The sequence below is a fragment of the Pteropus medius genome, unplaced genomic scaffold (genome assembly GCF_902729225.1).
Source record: "Pteropus medius unplaced genomic scaffold, Ma_sr-lr_union100, whole genome shotgun sequence".
In the NCBI taxonomy this organism is placed as follows: Eukaryota; Metazoa; Chordata; class Mammalia; order Chiroptera; family Pteropodidae; genus Pteropus; species Pteropus medius.
This window is the reverse complement of record NW_024349801.1, coordinates 18,256,970-18,276,278: the sequence shown is the minus strand read 5'-3', so window position 1 is coordinate 18,276,278 and position 19,309 is coordinate 18,256,970. Positions and strand designations below refer to the sequence as shown.

Below are 19,309 nucleotides of genomic sequence, written 5' to 3'. Positions count from 1 at the left end.
TGCTTAATACCAGAAATTGACCTGTCAGTGGTAGAGAGGCCAACTAATACCTTTTAAGGGACCTAGAGAGTGGTGACTCAGATTTGGATCTGAGGTAGGCCAGTCCTGGCCCCAGCAACTCCTGCTATGTGACCTGGAGCAAGAATCTTAATTGATCTGATCCTCGATATTTCATCTACAAAATAAGGATAAAAATGGTACCCACATCAAAAGGTCTTGGGTCTAATTAAATGAATGAATTCATGAATTGTATTCACTGGTTGGTCACCCCACAGGCACATGAAGTATGTTTTCATGGGCATCAAAGGAAGGTGCTTTAAAAGAATTTGTTATTTAATATTTTATTAAAATAAGGCATAATGAGGGAAATCAGAACCATATTTACCTTCTTTATAGTTACCTTTCAGTTAAATATTATTTTGTATAATTTTCATATTTAATTACATATGTGAGGTCCCCATAATTTTTGCGGTGCGTGAAGGGCCCCCATAGTTTATTGTCCTTGCAGGGCCCAGGAAAGTGTAGGTCTTGGCGGCAGACCCTCTTGGGGGGAGAGCTTGAGTGATGGGCAGCCAGGTCCACATAAGGTCCCCAACCCTTTCTTCCCAGAGACCAACTTGCTACCCCAGGAGCTGGCCACTGGGAAGTCTTTCCTTAGAGCCCTCCATCAGTGCTCTTACCTGGGATCCCACTTCCTTCAGGCCATGCTCAATTCTCTACCCCATGCCCTCATCAGGTACTCTCCCCCTGTGGTTCTCTGACCCCCAGATGGCCTCCCCTCTCATCCCTTTGACTTGTGGTGCCACCTAAAGACCATTTGGAGAATCTGGGGGTGGTTGTCACATGGTTGGTGAGACCCCAGGGGTGCTAGGAATCCTACAAGGCAGTTTCATACAACAAAGGATTGCCTGAGTCCTGCTCTACCTTTGAAGGTCTCACCTGGATGTTCAGACAGGTGAAGAATCCATTTATCTTCATTTGAGCCTACAACCTTTTTCCATTTGATTTGCAAACACAAAGTCATCTTTGCACAGTCTTAGTATAGCAAATTATTGTACTTTACATTGTTTGGAATTTTACAAGGAGTTGTTTACCATCTAAGAAAATCACACCATGAAGGCAACCATTCTCATGTTCATCTGCCCGGAATGCATTAGGAGCTGCCATGTTATGGGGCTTCTGAATATGGGGACAAACATCAGAAGACCTCATCACATCTTTAATGTCCTTGTGCTCCAGCATTCACATACTGACACACATATTACTTCATTAAAAATTACCTGTTTGTATATATTTTTATTATATATTATAAACAACTGCCTTTATATTATAGCTAAGGCATCAGATTGATTTTTGAAATCGTACGTATAGATAAATTATATTTTCTTTAATTTTTATTGAAGGCTTATAATGGGAAGCATTGCATTTATTATAAAAGTTGGCTCTGATGTGATATATATATATACCTGATGAGGGTATGGGGGAATTGGGGGTGCCGGATAAAACTCCTTGTTTTATCACATTTATTCTCTCTCATATATATATATAGAGAGAATAAATGTGATAAAACAAGGAGTCTGTGTGACCAGTTTGTGGGTCTTCGTTGTGAGTTTTTTTTTGTTTTTTTTTCAATTTTTCCATAAGCCTGAAATTATGCTAAAGTAAAAAGGTTTGGGAGTAAGGGGCTCTGGGTCTAAATGTTAGCTGTTCCTTTCCCTCTTCCCAGTTATTCCAGGTATCAGCGTGAAGAAGGGCAGAAAGAAGGAACCAAAGCCTGACATTTCCTGACATGGCCCAAGGCACCGAAGGTCCATCTCTAGGGGTCTTAGCTTATAGCAAGAGTTCAGTGAATTGGCTGAGGTTGGTCAGCTCTTGACTGTTGCCAGACACCTGAGTTTCTTTCCTCAACATGACCTCTGACCTCAAAGGGTGCTGGGATGGAGGTAGGCACCCAATGACTGTAGAGCTGGCTGTTGCTTCCCTGACTCAAGCCCCAGGAGTTCCTGGAGCCACCACTGGCGCCAGTTAAACAGGCAAGTTGGTGCTCAGCCCTCCACCCCAACCCAGGGTCAAAGAGCCCATGTGACCAGCTCTGTACCTTGCCAACCTGAGCCACATGGGGTGAGGAGCTCCCTTCCAGATCCCCTCTACATCCCCTGGGAACCACAGGCTTCTGGATTTAGTGCTGGGGCCAGGGTTTCAAAGGCTTGGCTGTCCCCAAAATGTCTTCTCAGCTCACCGGACCCTGTCTAAAATTACACCATTAGACCTCTGCTCTCCTAGGAGAAAAAGCATTTCCAAGCATCGACTTCTCCTAAAGTACAGATGCTGCTGTTGTGTGGGTCATAGTTCATGGACTTGCTTATGTGAAACACATGGAATGTCTTTATTTTCTCTAAATCAATTAAATCTAGCTCTGAACCCCCATTATACTGGGCTGGTAGGAATTTCCTGTCACATTGATAGGCAAAGGTCTCAGGGTCTTGTGAGGCTTTTGCAGTTATCTGTTCCTGCTGGTTTTAGCACAGCACCATAGCCCCTTTCAGTTTAAGGGGCTCATGGGTCACCTACATCCTGAAATCCAGAGCTATCTGCCTCCAGCTCGATCACAGCCTGACTCTTTTTCTGGAAAATCTGCTTCCTCTCCTCCCTCAAGTCCTAACTTGGGCCCCTCGGGGCTCCCACAGACCCATTTTATAGATACGGAAGCCAAGGCCAAGAGAAGAGGTCACACAGCAGACTGAAAAGATGGTGATAAAATCATACCCCCATATGGTGTTACTGACTGTAAGGCCCTCCAGGGGCACTTCATTTCATCAGGAGACCATGTCTTAACTGAGCACTGAAGCTCAAATGACAAGATTTCAAGCTCCATGACAGGCAAGTAGGGAATTATTCCCTGTAAAGGTCTTTTTGACATGTAAAGTTCTCCTGATGAGTGAACAGCACTGGACCGAGAGTCGTAAACCCTGAATCTCCTACCAACTCACTTCAGCAGACTTTGTTCCTTCTTTGGATCTCAGTTCTTCTATCTGGAGAGTGGGGTCAGACCAGGAATTCTTTCAGCTTAGATACTCTGGGATTCCCTGGGCAGCTTATTAATTTCTGCCATGGCTTCCTCTGGCTGAAAGAGTTGTACTATCACAAAATTCAACTCTTGAACACTCAGGAGCAGCAACAGCAACAACCCATTCCCCAGTTGCCTGGAGGCCTGAGTAACTGGAGAGACAGGCCCCTGGATGGAAAGGTAAACTTCTGCTTGGCATTTGAGGCCTCTAGACCCTGGAGACCCATATTTCCAGCCACACACCCCTCTTTGTTGATACATGCTGAGCGAGAGCCAGGCCTTTCTCCTCTGTGTCTGGTAAATGTTCACAGGAGCTGCTGAGGCTCCTGTGCCTCTGCTGGAATGCCAACTACAGTTGACCCTTGAACAACACAGAGGTTAGGGGCGCTATTCCTCCATGCGGTCAAAAATCCACATATAACTTTTGACTCCCCCAAAACTTAACTACTAATGGCCTGCTGTTGACCGGAAGCCTTACCAATGACATAAATAGTTGATTAACACATATTTTGTATGTTACATGTATTATAGCAGTTCAAACCCATGTCGTTCAAGAGTCAACTGTACTTTGCTCTGGGCTCCTCTTCCAGGAAGCCCTCTCAGACTAATGAAGTCTCTTCAACCAAGCCAGGACACTTCTTGGGGATACTATCACCTTCCCACACTCTTAAAAGTCTCTTGTGGTCAGTTTCTTGCTGAGGGTCTTGGCCTTCTCCTGGGGAATAGCAAAAGTCCTGCAGAGTGGCCTGGGGTCAGGGTCAGCCAGGATGGAGTGAGGTTGGGGTTAGGGAGGTTTCTTGGAGGAGGATGGAGGGAGCCAAGTTGGCATCATATGTTCTGAGACTGCCCTTATGGAGGACAGAGTCTTGGCAGATCTGACTCCTGCCACCACCTTGCCTGGCTACAGGCCCAGCCAGAGGGCCTGCTTGGACTCCTTGCTAGCAGATGGCCCTGCAGAGAGTAACATTTATTTCAGGCTGTTCTATCCACTATGGTAACCACTGGCCACATGCACTCTTGGGCACTAGCAATGTGGCTAGTCTGAGTCAAGGTGTGCTGTAAGTATAAAATACACACTGGATTTCAAAAGTTTAACCAAAAAAATGTAAAATATCTCCTAAATTTTTTTATATTGATAATGTTAAAATAATATATTTTGGATATAATTGAGTTAAATAAAATATATTATTCGAATTAAATATACTTGTTTCTTTTGATCTTTTAAAATAGAGCTGCTAGAAAATTTTTAATTACATATGTGGCCAACATGACATCATTTCCATTTTACAGAGAAGGACACAAGCTTCAGAGGCCTTGAGTGACACGTGGTGCAAAGCCCAGGTGTGGAGGATGGTGCATCTGCTCTAGAGTTTGTGTTCGGAGAAGATACCAAAAGGAATACATTTTCCAGGCCCTGCCTCTGGCTGCAGGACAAATACCAGAACCTTCCATGCTCAAAAAGTCACATTACCCACTCTTCTCAGAATCTTGATGAACCAACAGTACATTCTGCCTTTGAGGGTGGGCTCAGAGCTGATGCTGTGACCCATGGACATGGGAACTCCCCAGGATGTCCAGGCTGGGCAGACACTACTATCCGATCACCTTCCCCTCCCCCAGGCCAGTCCCAGCTGCAGCTGACAGGCCCTATCAGCTTGGACATCAGGGTGGCCCCCTTTCAGACATCAACTCTTCCAGCAACTTTGTTAAGTTACTTTGTAACCTTCAACGCCGGACCTGTCTCTGTCCCTCTTCCCAACCCTTGCTCAGGGCACGGACCACTCGCCCCACAGATGAGTGCCTTGGCAAGTCGGTGTCCCTGGCCTGCCCTAAGGGGAGCCCCTTCCCAGGACCTCTGCAGCAGTGGCAGCTGTAGAGGTAACCGTGGAGTTGGGAGCAAGTCTTCTGCAGGCAGAGCTCTGGGGCACTGGGTCTTCACAGCCACCCTATCTCCAGAGACCAGCCCTGGAGAAGGGAGACTCTCTCTCCAGAGTTCAGGGCCTGGCTCCTCCAGGAGGTGCTTTGAGGGAAGGCTGTGCCCCTACCCTGGTCACAGACTGGGCATGCTGTGACCACTAGCCTGAGCCCCCAGCCCAGATCTCTTTGACAGCCACCCTGGCTCCCCAGAGAGGCCTTCTCAGGGATCGTGGGAACAAGCAGAGCCCATCTTGTCTTGGGTGCCCCAAATGCCCCAAATGCCCAGCATCACTTCCAGGAGGCAATCTTGCCTCAGTTGAGGATTCAGGATCCAGTCCTGGGTCTCTTGGAGCCAGGTTTGCTGGAGGCATTTGGGAACCAGCTGGGCATCTCATTTGGATGTAATAGGGTCAAAACTCGGGTTGTGATTATAACATAAAGAGGCCACTTTCGGTTTTAAAATAGTTTTAAATTGAAAAAATGAATTAAGGAGAAGGATTTAGAGAGTGAGGATTCTTGGAAGCCTTGGGATGATTATTATAAAACCAGCTCCCATCTCTCAAGTCCTCTGTGGTGTCAGGACTATGATGCCACCATCCTCGATTGAGGCTAGCAAGGTCCCTGGCACGATCAGTAGTATCAGACCTGTTGTGCCTTCTCCATGTGGCCACTACCATACCCATCTGTCCCTCTGTCGTACCAAGCTCTGGCACAGAGTAAGGGAATTTATCAAATAGACCCAGGTTCAAATCTTGCTCTCCTACTTGCCTACTTACCCTCCCCCAGCCTCATCATCCTCATCTGTAAAAGGCAGGTAATGACAGTTCTTGGATCAAGGCGAGAGAGCCAGATATCTGCCCCAGGCCCTTTGCCTGCCTTCAGAGGCAGCATGACCAGCATTACTTCCCTGCTGCCACCTATCCCCAGCTGGACAAACACTGTCTTCCAGACACCACCCTTCTCACAGTCTCCTGAATTATGGAGAGAGAAAAGGGCCTCTAGATCAGACCAGGAGTGCCTGCAGGAACAAAGCTGTCTTCCAGCCATCCTGGGTCCCCTCTCTTACCCACCGCCTTTGGTTAAGATGCTCCAAAATAACCCCCACCCACCACCTCCCTCCTCAGCTGAGACCCAAACATCCCACTGCTTCCTTATTCTTCCCTCCAGGGGCCCAAAAATGCTGTGTGTCCACCCTGGTGAGCTCCACCCCAGTCCATGTGGAGGCCTCACTCTCCACCCAGGGAAATATCCCAAACTCTTCTCCCCCTCACGGATAGCCAAATGCTGTCTTTTGGGCTTTACCTCCTGAATCTCTCTCTTCTAGCCCTCTACTCCCCCATCTCCACCACGCTGTCCCCTCTTCTAGCCCTTGGCCACCACCTCCTTCCTGCTGCTACTCCTGCCTGCCCAGCTACGCTCCACAGGGATCTACCCCCTTTGAACGACAGGCCCTGGCCCCCTCTACCCCAGACCCTTTATGACTCCCCATTAGCCTTGGGAGAGAGTCCCAGGCCCTCCCCCAGTCCCACTGGTGCTTTTCAGCTCCACAAATACTCTGGGCTCTTTCTCAGCTCTGAGCTTGCACACCTGCCCTTCCCTCAGCTTCAAACATATTATCCCCTTCTCTCTGCCTTGAAATACTGAATGGAATTTAATTTCTTCACCAGACGACGTGGGCTTCCCCTTTTCTCTGTCCCCACAGCCCCTGCTATGCCCTCTATATAACCCTTACCTGCTCAGTATCCATGTCCCTCCCAACATACTATGCTTGACTCACCCCAATGCCTAGAACAGAACTTGACATAGCACAGGCACTCAATGGGTATTTGTCTCATGAATGAATGAATTTATTAATCATTGCATGGATGGATTGTCATGTAGGTGGCTTTAGTGGCTGGGTGAAGAGAAGGGGAGATACTACATAAGCTGTAGCCAGTGTTTGCCCATGGCAGCAGGTGGCTGGAGGGAGACGGTCATGTCACCTCCAGCAGGCTGGGTGCTGATTTTAATGGCCTGGCAGTGAGGTTCGTGCATGGCGGAGGTCTGCAGAAGAGGTAACATCAAGAGGGTAGCTCTGCCCACCTCTAATTATTGCTTGAGTCTTTCTGGAAATGCCAGCTGCCTGCCCCAGATTGCTCAGTCTTGTCCATCACAGTGTGAGCTCAGGGTGGGGCTGCTGCCACTACCAGTGGGAGAGACAAGAGGAGGTTCCCAGGGGCCTTTGGGTCTCGAGAGCAGAGACAGCCCCAGGCTTGGACCATGCTCAGCTGCTGTCCTTCCAGTCCCCAAGGCACCTGAAGGGTGTCTCCCAACTCAGGATCCCATCAAGAAGCCGCCAGGGTAGCTGAGGAGCAAGCCAGCTGAAGGGGAGGGGTGCTCCACAATACCCCTAGGCAGGGAGCCTCATATGGTTTGGTGTCTGCTGACATGGAAGCCCTTGGGAAGCTGGTGCCCTAGTGGCCGGCTGGGCAGGTGAACAGCTCAGGCCCGGAAGGAGGCCTTGACCACACGTCCCTTCAGTGGCTGTGGTGGCCGGAAGTTGTTCACCATGTGGATCCTCTCATCGTCCTCTGAGGTAATAAGTAGGCTCCGGAATTTCTCCATCTTGAGGAGGCAGAACTGATGCTCAGGGCAGAACGGGGTGCTGTGGTCCTCTCTGATCCCAGACACATCATCTGGCATACCCTGCTCAGCCAGCTCTGTCCCTCTCTCCTCTTTTCCCTAGGGCTTGTCCCCAATCCTCACCACTCATTCTGTCTTTGGCACCCCAACTTCAGTTACCTTCTCACTAATGGGCCTCTGAACCTGGACCCTGCTCTACCCAGTTCCAGTTCCTATCCCATCTAGCTAAGACTTATCAGCAAATGCAGCATTAAGATTCTAACACAGTAGGTACGATCCCAGGATCCAGGGATCTCCCCTCCCAGACTGTGTCTAGGTCCTAATCACTATCAGTCAAGCTAACTCCCATCTAACTATCTAAATATTTATTAGCAAAAGATGGGACCACAGACTGTGGGTTGCTGATTGGGAGAATCATACTGCCCGGGGTGAGCGCTGAGTGCAGCATCCCTCGACCTGGTGGTCTACCTGGAGGACTCACCTGCCTTTCAGAGATGCTGATGGGCTCCCGAAGGATGATCCAGGTGACACTCTCGCTCAGTGGGGGCGTCGTTAGAGAGCCTGGGTAGGTCCAGAAGTGCCGGCTTGCAGGCAGGAGGCACTTGGGGTTGAAGCAGTTGAACTGGGCCTTAGTATCCTGGGGCAGGGTAGGGGAACCCAGGATTAAGCATAGACCTCCCACCAGGACCACACCAGCAGCCTCCCCACTCATTTCTGTCAGCAGGATCTAGGTTTCTCCTCAGCTCATTAATGCAAATTGTGGGTAAATGTCTGTGATTCCAGATGCCATCTCCCAGCAGGGGCCAGGCCCTGCCCACCCATTTGCTTGTATGTAAAAGCTAGGGCTCCAGGAACTCTTTAGCCATCATGTCCTCTCCTTTGCCTTCAGCGGCCCTTAGTGGCACTACCTGTTGGATTACATAGATACTTGTGCACAAGCACACTGATATAAAAACAAGGGTATTCATGTAGCATTTTTTAAATGTAAAAAATTACAAACAGTATAAATGTAATCAGTGATATAATAAATTTTGGTATACCTATATGGTAGAGTACTGTGCATCTTATAAAAAAGTATCTCCTAGTACATGCTATAAGTATCTCCTAGTACATGCTATAAGATGCTTGTCACAACCATTAAGGGATGTGACAAGCATCTTATCAATCCTATACCCACCCGGCTGCATGCTGGGCACTCCATGGGGCCACTGACCCTGGAGAAGAGGAGTCAGGTGCAAGATACTGCAGGTGCTGACCTGCACCCTTCATCTCAGCGAGGGTTTGCTGCCAGAATGGAGGAGTAGATGGGTCCACTCTGTGATCTAGACCCTTTCTCCCTTTCCACCAGGCTGCTCTGGTCAGAGGCATGGACTCCTGGTCTCACCTTAAATCGAACCATGTAGAGTGCGTCAGTCAGACGGTTCATGCTGGGGTGCTCATCCCCTGTCTGTCAGGGAGAGGGTAGTGTGAGCCCAATATCACTGTGTTTTGGAACTATGGGCAGTACCTGACCTCCCATGCCCCTCCTGGCCCTGGGTAACCACCCCTCACCTCCAAGAAGACACCAACCACAGCCAGGCCATCGGGAGCTGAGGCTGCCTCTCCGAAGGTGCTGTACTTCTTGGCATTCCAGTGAACAAGGTGCAGCTACAAGAGTAACAAGAGGCCAGGCCAGTGCTTAGCGCTTCCCAGGGGCCATGGGAATTTAGAGTCAGGCTTCCCTCACTCTCACCAGGTTATTGGCCCCTCTACAGGAGGAGCAGGCTGTCACACCTCCCAGGCCTAGGGTTCAATGTGGCCCTGGGGAACCCCCAAAGAGCACAGATAGCATCCACCCTGCTCTGGGTCTAACCCTTTCCTGAGCCTCAAGGGACCAAAGAGGAATCTGGCTCAGGCTCGCCCTCCATGAACTATCTGTGAAAAAGATAATAGCCATCCAGTGTGACACTCCCTGGGAGGCAGCACCTGCTGCTGAATCCAAAGAATAATTAGGGGGTTATCAGATAGAACCCTGGGAGAAAGATATTCCAGGCAGACAAAACAGCATGGGAAAAATCCTGGAGGTATGAAACAGCCAGATGTGGGCAGGAGATTCACCACCTGCAGGTCAGCATACAGATCAGATAAGGCCTGGCAAGGCCAGTTCACACAGGGCCTTGAATGCTAAGCTCTATCCTTGAAGGACTGTTAGTAAGGATCTGGTGGGACTGGATTTGCTCTTCAGAAAATTCCTTCTGGACACACAGAGCAGGACAGCAATGGGCAGAGTTCAGGTGAAAGACCCTGTGCTGGTGGTGGGTGGAGGGTGTCTCTCCCAAAGGTCCCCAGATGCTCCTCCTCTCTCTCTCCAAAGCCCCATACCACGTACCCACCAAGCCCCTGCCTATCCAGTCCCCTACTCCTCCCCGAAGCAGTAAAAGAATTCAGGCTGAGGGAGGCCCTTACCTCGCTAGGGAATGACTTGCCATCCACGGTGTGCTCTGAGCCCACATTGTGCTTCTTGCCCCAGTGAAAATGGAACTGCTTGAGCCGGTAGGGCCCATCCAGGGGGCCCCCAGTCACCACTGCAGGTAGAAGCGGGGCGTGTAGCAATTGGTGTGAGAGAGCCCAACTCCCAGCAGGCAGTAGTGCCAGGATCAGGGCAGTGCCTCGTGGGGAGATGCATTTTTCATTTGGAAAATTGTTTGGGCTATTTGGTCTTGGGTCAGTCCCCACTCAGTTCCCTAGGCTCTTAGCTGGGCCAGGGCAGAAATCCTGGCAGCCTGTAGGTGGCAGAAGAGTCTGGTACCAACGGAGCACCTCTCTGCATTCTCTCAATTGCATGTGGAAGCTGGGATGTTGCCTCTCAGGACCCCAATATCACTAATAACAGTCCTCCTATGTCTGAAGCCCTGACCTAGGTTGGGTAAGAAGGATTACTTTGTTTAGTCCTCATAGTGGCCCACGAGGAACAGAACCCATTATTATCTTCATTTTATAAAGGAGGAAACAGAGGCACCTGAGAGGGCAAGACATTTGCTCAAGGTCACACAGCAAGGCATTGATAGGATAATAAGCTTTCATTTCTTTTGAAAGTCCAGAGCCCAAGTCCCTAGTCATCAGGCCTTGCTGCCACCTCAGGACCTGGTATTGTCCAGAGGGGCTCCTGAGGGTCCCTACTTTGGTGGCCAAGCCTAGGTACTTCCAATGACCCTCCCCCATGGCCTCTTTGATAGGCCCCATTTGTGCTGGTTTTGTGACTTTCTCGCTCTGATATCTGGTGAGCTGGGGTCATGCACAAGGCCTCCTGGGACTGATTGAATTTCTAGCTGAAAGAGATCTGGCAGTGGAGGGAGCCCCAGCTAGGCCTGAATGTGAGCCCCTGGATCAAGTGACGGCCCTAGGCTCAGAGTTCCACTAGGTCCCTTCAGAATGAGTCACCAGGCCAGGGCCTTGCCCGCTGTGGGCCCCTTGAAGAAGATGACAGGACAATCCAGAGGCCCCTCTTTGCTGCCCTGACTTATCTGAGAAGCAGGGCCTGCAGGATGAGACCCCTGGTATGGCCTGTGGGGGCCCACCCCTCTGAGCATACCCCACCTGGGACCCAGAGAGTGCTCTCTCAGAGGGTGAACTCCCTCCCTAATCCCTAGAGCTTGGCTCCATTAGCCTCCTCCCTTCATCCTGGCCATAGAATGCATTGTCATTCACTGTGCATTTACTATGCATTTGGTAGTTAATAGGTGTCAAAGCACACAGAGACCTTGAGAAGGACACACTTTTATCCCTGTTGGACAGATATGTGGGGCTGAGGCTCAGAAAGGTAGGTATCCTGCCCAAGGTCACCCAGCTGGTGAGTGGCAGAACCCCAACTGTCTCACTCCTGAGCCAAATTTCTTTCCTTTGGCTCCCTGCCTCCTCAGGACTGGGCATTCTGGTAGGAGAAGAAATCCCAGCCAGAAGTGAAAGTGGGTCCCTGGGTCAGTGGTCCAGAGCCATGCCCCATTGGCCCCTCCCCCACCAACAGTGGCCTTCACCGAGCTACTGATGTCTGAATTGAACCCTCAGTGGCCTCTGAAGGCTGTTTAGAAGGTACAGGTATATGAAAAATTTTCCTTCATAAATTCTCATCTGGGGTCGTCAAGAACCCCATGTCCCTCCCCAAAGTTCTGGGTAAGAAGCTTTTCTTAGAATTCAGTACCAGGAAATGCTGTGTCTCTCTTCTGAGGTTCTGCTAGATTTCTTCCTTTCTGCAACAAGAACTATAACTGATCATCTCTCCCTTTTTTCCTAGCCTACCAGAGAACTCAGGGCTAAGCAACTAAGATAACTCCTATATGGCTTCCCTCCTCTTCTCTGCCCTTTGATTTTCTATTTGAAACTTAAGTTCCCTTCAGTGCTTTTATTATGTGTGTATGAGAGGGGCAGAGTTCTAGTCACTTCCTATGTAAGAAACTCTAGCATGTTTCCTCCTTGCCCCACTCCACCCTTCATAGGCCTGATCGTAAGCACATAATCCCTTCACTGAAGAGCACTCCTGAGGCCTCTGTCTAGGAATTTATCATAAAAGAACATGGACTTTAATCTCAGGACAAAGAGGCCTTGGAAAGAGGCCTTTTGCAAGTTTCTGCTGGCCTCTTTCTGGCCCAAGACAGTTGGGATCTTGAGGTTCTATCTGGGGTGGTGAGAAGACTTTTAGAGTTAGACTGGGCTGGTTTGGACCCTCCCTAGCTTATTGAGTCTTTCTTGCCCATCTTAGAGGTGAGTTCTTGAGAAGAATAAAAGAGCTGCTTGTGACCTTAGCAAGGGGCCTGGCACACAGAACATTTTAGCTTACTTCCCTCTCTGCTGGGCTTGGCCAAATCACAAAGAGAAAAGGGTTTGGCCTTAGGCCACACAGCAGGTCAGTGATGGGGCAGGGAGTGAAAACAAACCCAACCTAATGTACTAAGTGGAAGAAAAGAAAGGGAAGTAGCATTTCTTGAGCTTCTGAGTATTTTGCTGTATAAACATCACCTCAATTTTTCATTTTTTCCTATGATCTTAGGGAGCAAAATAAGTTCCTATTGCTCCTATTTTATGCCTAAGGAGACTGAGGCTCAGCCCCCAGCTTTATATCTGCTGAGAGATGGAGCCTTCCTCCCCCACCACAGCATGCTGCCCCTCCTGAGCCTGTCCAAAACAGGGTTAGGCCCCCAGGTGGACGGATGCCAGGATCTGTTAAGGGTCACTTACCAGTTCGATCATCACTGTCATTGAACTCCACCTGAACAGAGTGGCCATTGTTGGCAATGCTGAGGGACGTGCAGGCCTCATAGGAAAGCTCCAGTGGCTTCAAGCTGGGTGAGTACACAGCCTGGCTGGATACAATATTGATTGGCGATTGGCGGTCTCCCTGGGCAATGGGATACAGCTTGTGCCACTGTGAGGGGCCTGTGGGGGTTGGGGGGAGAGGGCAAAGACTCAGGCCAGCCTAGATCTCTGGGAGACAGGCTGAAGGCACCAGCGGGGAATGATTGCCCTGGTCCTTTCGGACTTTAGCCGCTGCTTTGGGAGATGCGCAGTCTGGAGCTCCAATCCCAGCTCTGCCACTTCCCCTCCATTTCAGCTTCTCTTTCCTTGTCTCCAAAATGGCCTTGCTAAAACTCACCACCCAGAGCTGATAGGAGGCCCAAAGAGGTGACATGTAGAAGGGAACATAATACAGCCACAGGCTCAGGGGCAGTTTTGGGTCGTAAATCCTCCTCAATATCTAATACATGCTCAGGGAGGACCCCAGGCATCTGAAGTCCCTGACCTGACCCTCCCAGGCATCTGACCTCTTCTCGCACCTTGGACATGTTTGTATTGTTGTTTGTGATAATAATAACAAAAGCTCCCATTATCCTGGCGTTGGCTCTATGACACACATTTGTTCCTCACAACCACCTTGTGAAGTAGAAACCAGCATGATCCCCATTTCACAGATGAAGGAACTGAGGGCCACCCAAACATGCAAACACACATACACTCGGGCGCCGGTATAAACACAGCACATGCATGCACTGCCCCCAGCTGCCCTCCCTAGGCATGTGCCTACAGATCCATAGAGATTTTCATGTGTGCACACATGTGCACAGTGACCTGGGCTCACCGGGCCCAAAACGGCTAGGCCCAACAACACATATGTATACAAACACACACACACACACCCTGCCAACTACATCTGACACACTTATATGCACTCTCACACACAAATACCCACTGTTGCTCACCCAGGTCTACACTAAGAGACTACAAGAAAACACACACCCGCATACACACACAGACACACATACACACCTGTGTGCACACCCACGGGTGCCCACCACCTGCCTCCTAGAGGCTCCATCTGCAGCTCAGCATCTCCCTAAGGAACATCCTGAGATGCAGCCTATTTTTAGAGCTATTGCCGGCTGGTGCTTCTCCCTGTTTTTTTTTTTTTTTTTTTTTTTGCCTTCTTAAGTTTTCCTGAGAAAATAGCAGCAGGTGCTGACAGAGCTGTGTCCCCAGTGGATGACTCAGAATCGTGGCCCAGACTCACTGGGTTATTTTTGAAGTCCTATGAGCATGCTGCATGCCAGCACCTCTATCCTCTGTCCTTCCTTCCCTCAGTGCCCCTGGACTGGAAGACCTGGGTCTGGCTGGGTGAGGGACAGTGGTCTGAGAGTGGCTGGCCTAAGAGCAGGTCGTATAGGATACTGGGTGCTCAGAGCTGGTGGGCAGGACTAGCAAGAAGGTGGGAGTTAGGGGACTTTGACTCTGGAGGAAGCATCCAGAAGCTGGCTTGGAGCAGGTTCTGAGGGGAAGATGATCTATAGGTTTTGTCAACTTGCCCCTTCTCTGCCTCTCTCTCCATCTCTGCTGATCTCCGTTGCCTTTTTCTGAATGTCTCTTTCCAGCTTTTGCATGACCAGATCTGGGGTTCTCCCTTCCAAAAGATGCTCCTGTGTCCTTGGGGTTCCAGAGGGGGCCAGATACACCACAGCACCTTTCTAACTCCCTCTGGTGGGTTGCAATCTCCTGAACCCCAGACTGTAGCCCAGGACCCTCACCCACTTCACAGAGTGACTGCCTCCCCTTTCAGCCATCTCCACCTGACCTGCCTGGGTCTCCTCCTGGCAACTAGGATCTTGGGTCCTCATTATTCATCTCAGGGAAAGGGGCATTTACCCCCACCCCACCTCCCACCCCCAGCCTGGGTTGTAAGAAACAACCCAAGAGAGAACTGACTTGCCCCAGACCCACACTCAAGCTGTCTGGTTCTCACTTTCTACCTTTTCTCCCTCCTTCTGTATCCTAAGGAAACTGAGGCAGAAACGAAGAGCTTTTTTCCAGGTCAGGCCAGGAGGCTGGTATGGGCCACTGACTCCCGTGCTTCGCACCGGGATGTGTTCAGACAACCTGACACATACCTGCACCCCCAAACGTCCCCTTCCCTTACGTACCTGTCGACAGGTAAGCTCGGACACCCCGCGGGGAAACTCTCTGCCAGGGACCCGCGCCCTTGCACACGCTGAGCCCGGCTCCCGGCAGGTCCCCGCACACACGCGGTGCGCGCTCCCGGCACTGGCACCCGCGCACAGCGCTCCTCCCCGACCGCCCCCGCTGCCCTAGGCCCCCTCCGTCCCCCGCGCCCGCCAGGGGTGAGTGAGTGAATGTCCGGGCCCAGGTCCGAGCGAGAGCAGCCTTCAGGGGCTGCGCGTAGGAGGCGGCACACTGCAGCTGGCGGCTGTGCCTGCTGGGGCGCAGCGAGGACTTTGCGCCAGGCGCAGAGGAGCCAGGGCTCGGGCCGTGCAGGTGGGCCGGTTATGTGGGCTGGACGAGAAGGGGGGGGAGGGGGTCCGGTTCTGGCCTGGAGGTGGGTGACTTGCGAGTCCGGGAGACCTGGCCGGACGCTAGGGTCGGGGGTGAGTGCCAGCGCATTGCGGCCGGCCGGGGTCTGCGCCTACCGTCGTTTTGGCCGTAGCCCCAGCCGTGGTGGCCGGTCATGCCGCTGCCGTTCCCGCAGCAGGGCACCTGCTGGCTGGGCTCAGTTTCGCTCGCTCGGGCTGCGGCTCCGGCCCCACTAGCTGCGGCGAAGCAGCCTCTTAAAGCTGCGGGCGGGAGGAGCAGTTCCCAGGAGACCCGCCCCCCCAAACCCCCCCCACGCAGGGCGACAGAGGCCGGTCCTGCCCCGGCCGGGTCTGCAGGCCAGTTGAGCCTCGAGTGGAGATGCGGGGGTAAGGGAGATGTAAACTTCTCCCCGCACCCCACTCCTGCCCTGGCCAGATGACTCTCCCTTCTTTTCTCCAGCACGTGTGCAGGCTCTGGGACATGAGAAGCAACTCATGCTGAGGGCTGCCCCGATTTCTCCACATTCCCTCCCCTCCTCAGGCTTGTCCCTGAGCAGTAAATCCCACCACTGGGGATCTAGGCTCTGGGCCCTGAGTCTTCTGGTATTGGAGAGTCTCCTTTAAACTACAAATTTCACTGACCATCAAGTGTTCAGAACTGGAGCTTTCCTGTTTGCCAGACACTGGCAGGTGCTGGGCCAAGATTTGTCATCGAATCCTCACAGCTTTCCTACGGCCTAGAGTGGAGTGGTACTTCCGGTAGCCCTTTACAGGGAATAGGGCATTGAGGCCTAGGGAGGTGAAGTGACTTGCCCTAGGTGATCTAGCCAGCTAGTGAGGGATTCACTCCCAGTTTGTCCCACTCCAGACACTGTGCTCTTTACCACTTCCCCTTTTTGCTAGGAGCAAGGGGCTCCTGTGGCTGTAGGGGTCTGGGAACCCAGGGGGAGGGGGAGGGAGAGGGCAGGATTAGCAGTCCAAACCCCTGGTCCAGGATGAACCTTAAGAGGGAAGTGGAGAGTTTTAGCACTAACCAGTGGGCATGAAGACAGACAGACCCACAAACACCAAACGGCTTCCCCCTGGAATCAAGTCTGAGGCCCCGCCTCCCACCCTCTCATTCTCTCCCCTGTTTCCTCCTTTTGTCCAGAACTCTTTGCCTGTCCCTGTGCAGCCCACTGTTTGTCCCTTTCTGCCTCCTCATGACCTTCTGCATACCTACTGGGAGCTCAGGCCTCCCACCCTGCACTCAACCTCAGTGCCTGCCTTGGCCCAACATTTTCCCACTCTCCAGCCCTGGTCCTTGCTGTGCCCTCCACCTGGTACATCCTTTGTCTTCCACCCACTGGCTCCAGCAGGCCCAATCTGATTCATCTTAGGATGTGGCCTTGTGCCAAAGCTAAGACATATCTCTAGCTAGGCCCTTGCAGACAGTTTTGGCAAGACAAACAGATGGATGGATGGAAGGACAGACAAATGATCCTACCCAGGGACCTGTACCCAACAAGAGTTAAAGGACCTTTTGTAAAATGTCTGCCAGTCTGACTTTGATCAAAGGAGACTATTTTAGGCCCTGCTCTTGGCTGACCTTGTGAAGAATTCTGCCATCCTGCCTGCCCAGCTCCCCTACAACTCTGTGGTTGTCTCAGTTTCCCTTTCCTAGGCCCTGAGCCCTAGTTCCCAAGGAAGAGTCGTGGAAATTAATTGACAACTTTCAAGGTCAGTTAGTGATTTCTCAGTTCTACCTAGATGCCCATCTCTAACTAAGGAGATGGAAGGGGCCCTTAAGATAAATTTGACCCTTGGACAGGGACAGGAGACAAGATCAGCATGACAGAGAATGCAACATTGTCAAAGCCCCAGATCTCCAATCCAGAAACGTCATCTTCAGGCCAACGAGATGAAGGCTTGCTTCCAAGTGAGGCCTGCAGCCTCCGTCCTTTATAGTACTAAAAAATAGAATTGAAATTATTCATACAGTTTTGTACCCAGTTTCATCTGCACAGCAGCCCTGTGGAGACTTTCACCCTATTTTACAGATGAGAAAAGCAAGGCTCAGAGAAGTTGAGTTACGTTATACAGTGAGTAATAAAGCAAGGATGAAACCCCAGGGATGTTGAGTCCCTTATTCAACTAGTCTAAAATTGCAAGGGGCTGGGGGAGGAAGTGAATTTTAAATTTGTCATTTGTGTACGTCTGCTTTGCCTATGTATGCAAGACTTTGGAAAGAGTTAAGAGAAGCCAGAGAGAATATTTGCCTTCAAGGAGGAGACTGGGAGACCAGAAGGGTGGGGGAGGGTGTAGAATGGGGATGGGAAGGACACTCTTTACTGCTTACTCCTTTCAAAAGAATTATTGCACAGGTCCAGTTATATGCAGATTTTTTTCAATAAATACAAACATACTGTAAATGTATTTTCTCTTATGATTCTTAGTAACATTTTCTTTTCTCTAGCTCACTTTATTATAAGAATACAGTATATAATACATATGACATACAAAATATGTGTTAATCAACTATTTACATCTGTAAGGCTTCTGGTCAACATAGGCTATTCGTAGTAAGTTTAGGGGGAGTCAAAAGTTATATGTGAATTTTTAACTGCTTGGGTGGTTGGCACCTCTACTCTTGCTTTCAATGGTCAACTGCTTTCAAGGGTCTTTTAAGAGTCAACTGCTTTACCTCTTTAATAACGAAATAAAAATTGATCCAATTCTTTCCTTCCTAGAGCCTATCTGCAGCAATTTTCTCTAGGCATTGGAGTTCTGGGAACTTAGACAGGTGAGATGAAAGGATAGAGTCTGCCAGTCTCGGGTGAAGTCCTGGTTGACCCAGTAGCCCACTCAGGTCAATTTGGGAAAGCCTGTGCCCTTATTCAGGTGCCTCCTGTCTCAATTACGTGTTGTCTTTAAAGCTGAATTGATTTCACTGCTCTGGAGTGAAATCAATTTACTCTTTGGTTTCATTGGCATCCTGGATTTTGCTGTTTCTGGAGGAGGGGGAGCATGGGGATATGAGGACCATGATGAAGGGCTGAGGAAGAGGGAGGAGCAGCTTGCACAGCCACACCTCATTCATCCAGCGACTTTGACCTGATCTCACTTCCCCTCTAGAAGGTACGGTGTCTTCACTCTACCAGGTGATAAGGGAATCATCCCTGCCCTGCCCACCTCATGGGGATCCCTGTGAACATTGGCTGAGATAACAGATGTCCAATCCTGCACCAATGGGCAGAATCATATAGACACCAACAGGGCAAAACTTTTCAAAAGCATACATATTTTCATAGGCAGTATGACTCCCCTTGACCAAATTTGGGGCAGACCATGACTTTTGTGCAGACCATGACTGTACTCAGCATGAGAGGCTAAGCAGTGAACTCTCACCTGTTGCCTTTTGACCTTCCCATATTCCCTAGGCATATTTTATTATCCCTTATATTTTACCTGTCCAACTGGAGAAGGCAATGTGACTGCATAAGCACATGATGAGCTGGGAAAGCCTTATGCCTCTATTTCCCATCAGTTGTGTTCCATGGGTGTGGTTAGGGGGCCAGGGAAATCATGAGAGGGTGTGCCCTGACCTTGATCCCGAAGACAGCACCCACAAGCCTCTTCTCTCTTCCCTTTCCTCGGGGGTAAATCCTTTCCTTATAACCCATCCCCACAGGGCAGCCATCCTCTTTCTGAAAGTAGTCCTTTTTAAGAAAGCAGAGGGTTTTAAATTCCTCCTTGCTTTTCTGTTCATGGTCCTCATAATTTGGCCCCTGCTGACTCAAACCTCTCCTGACCACCCCCTACCCTTCTTCACGTAACTCTTTACCACACCAAACTTCCTTTAGCAGTTACAGCCTGCCATTTCTCCTCTGCCTCC

At 50.4% G+C, this 19,309-nt stretch overlaps 1 protein-coding gene across 1 annotated transcript; it reads right to left on the bottom strand.

Moving 5' to 3' along the window:
* Window positions 1-6,816: 6,816 nt before the first annotated feature.
* On the bottom strand, window positions 6,817-15,592 carry CA7 (carbonic anhydrase 7). Its single transcript, XM_039888525.1, has 8 exons — window positions 15,456-15,592; window positions 15,049-15,338; window positions 12,818-13,015; window positions 10,052-10,170; window positions 9,158-9,253; window positions 8,991-9,053; window positions 8,088-8,243; window positions 6,817-7,588 (listed from the first exon to the last, which is right to left on the bottom strand). Exons 1-8 carry the CDS (start codon window positions 15,590-15,592, stop codon window positions 7,466-7,468), a joined length of 1,182 nt encoding a protein of 393 aa, XP_039744459.1. The 3' UTR covers window positions 6,817-7,465.
* Between the last annotated feature and the right edge of the window lie 3,717 nt (window positions 15,593-19,309).

Excerpts from the sequence above, each read along its gene's own strand:
- CA7 (XM_039888525.1), bottom strand. The coding sequence starts at position 15,592 with ATGACCGGCCACCACGGCTGGGGCTACGGCCAAAACGACGGTAGGCGC. Across the intron at positions 9,254-10,051 it reads GCAAGTCATTCCCTAGCGAG|CTGCACCTTGTTCACTGGAA; the intron begins GTAAGGGCCTCC and ends TTACTCTTGTAG. Across the intron at positions 9,054-9,157 it reads TGGTTGGTGTCTTCTTGGAG|ACAGGGGATGAGCACCCCAG; the intron begins GTGAGGGGTGGT and ends TCTCCCTGACAG.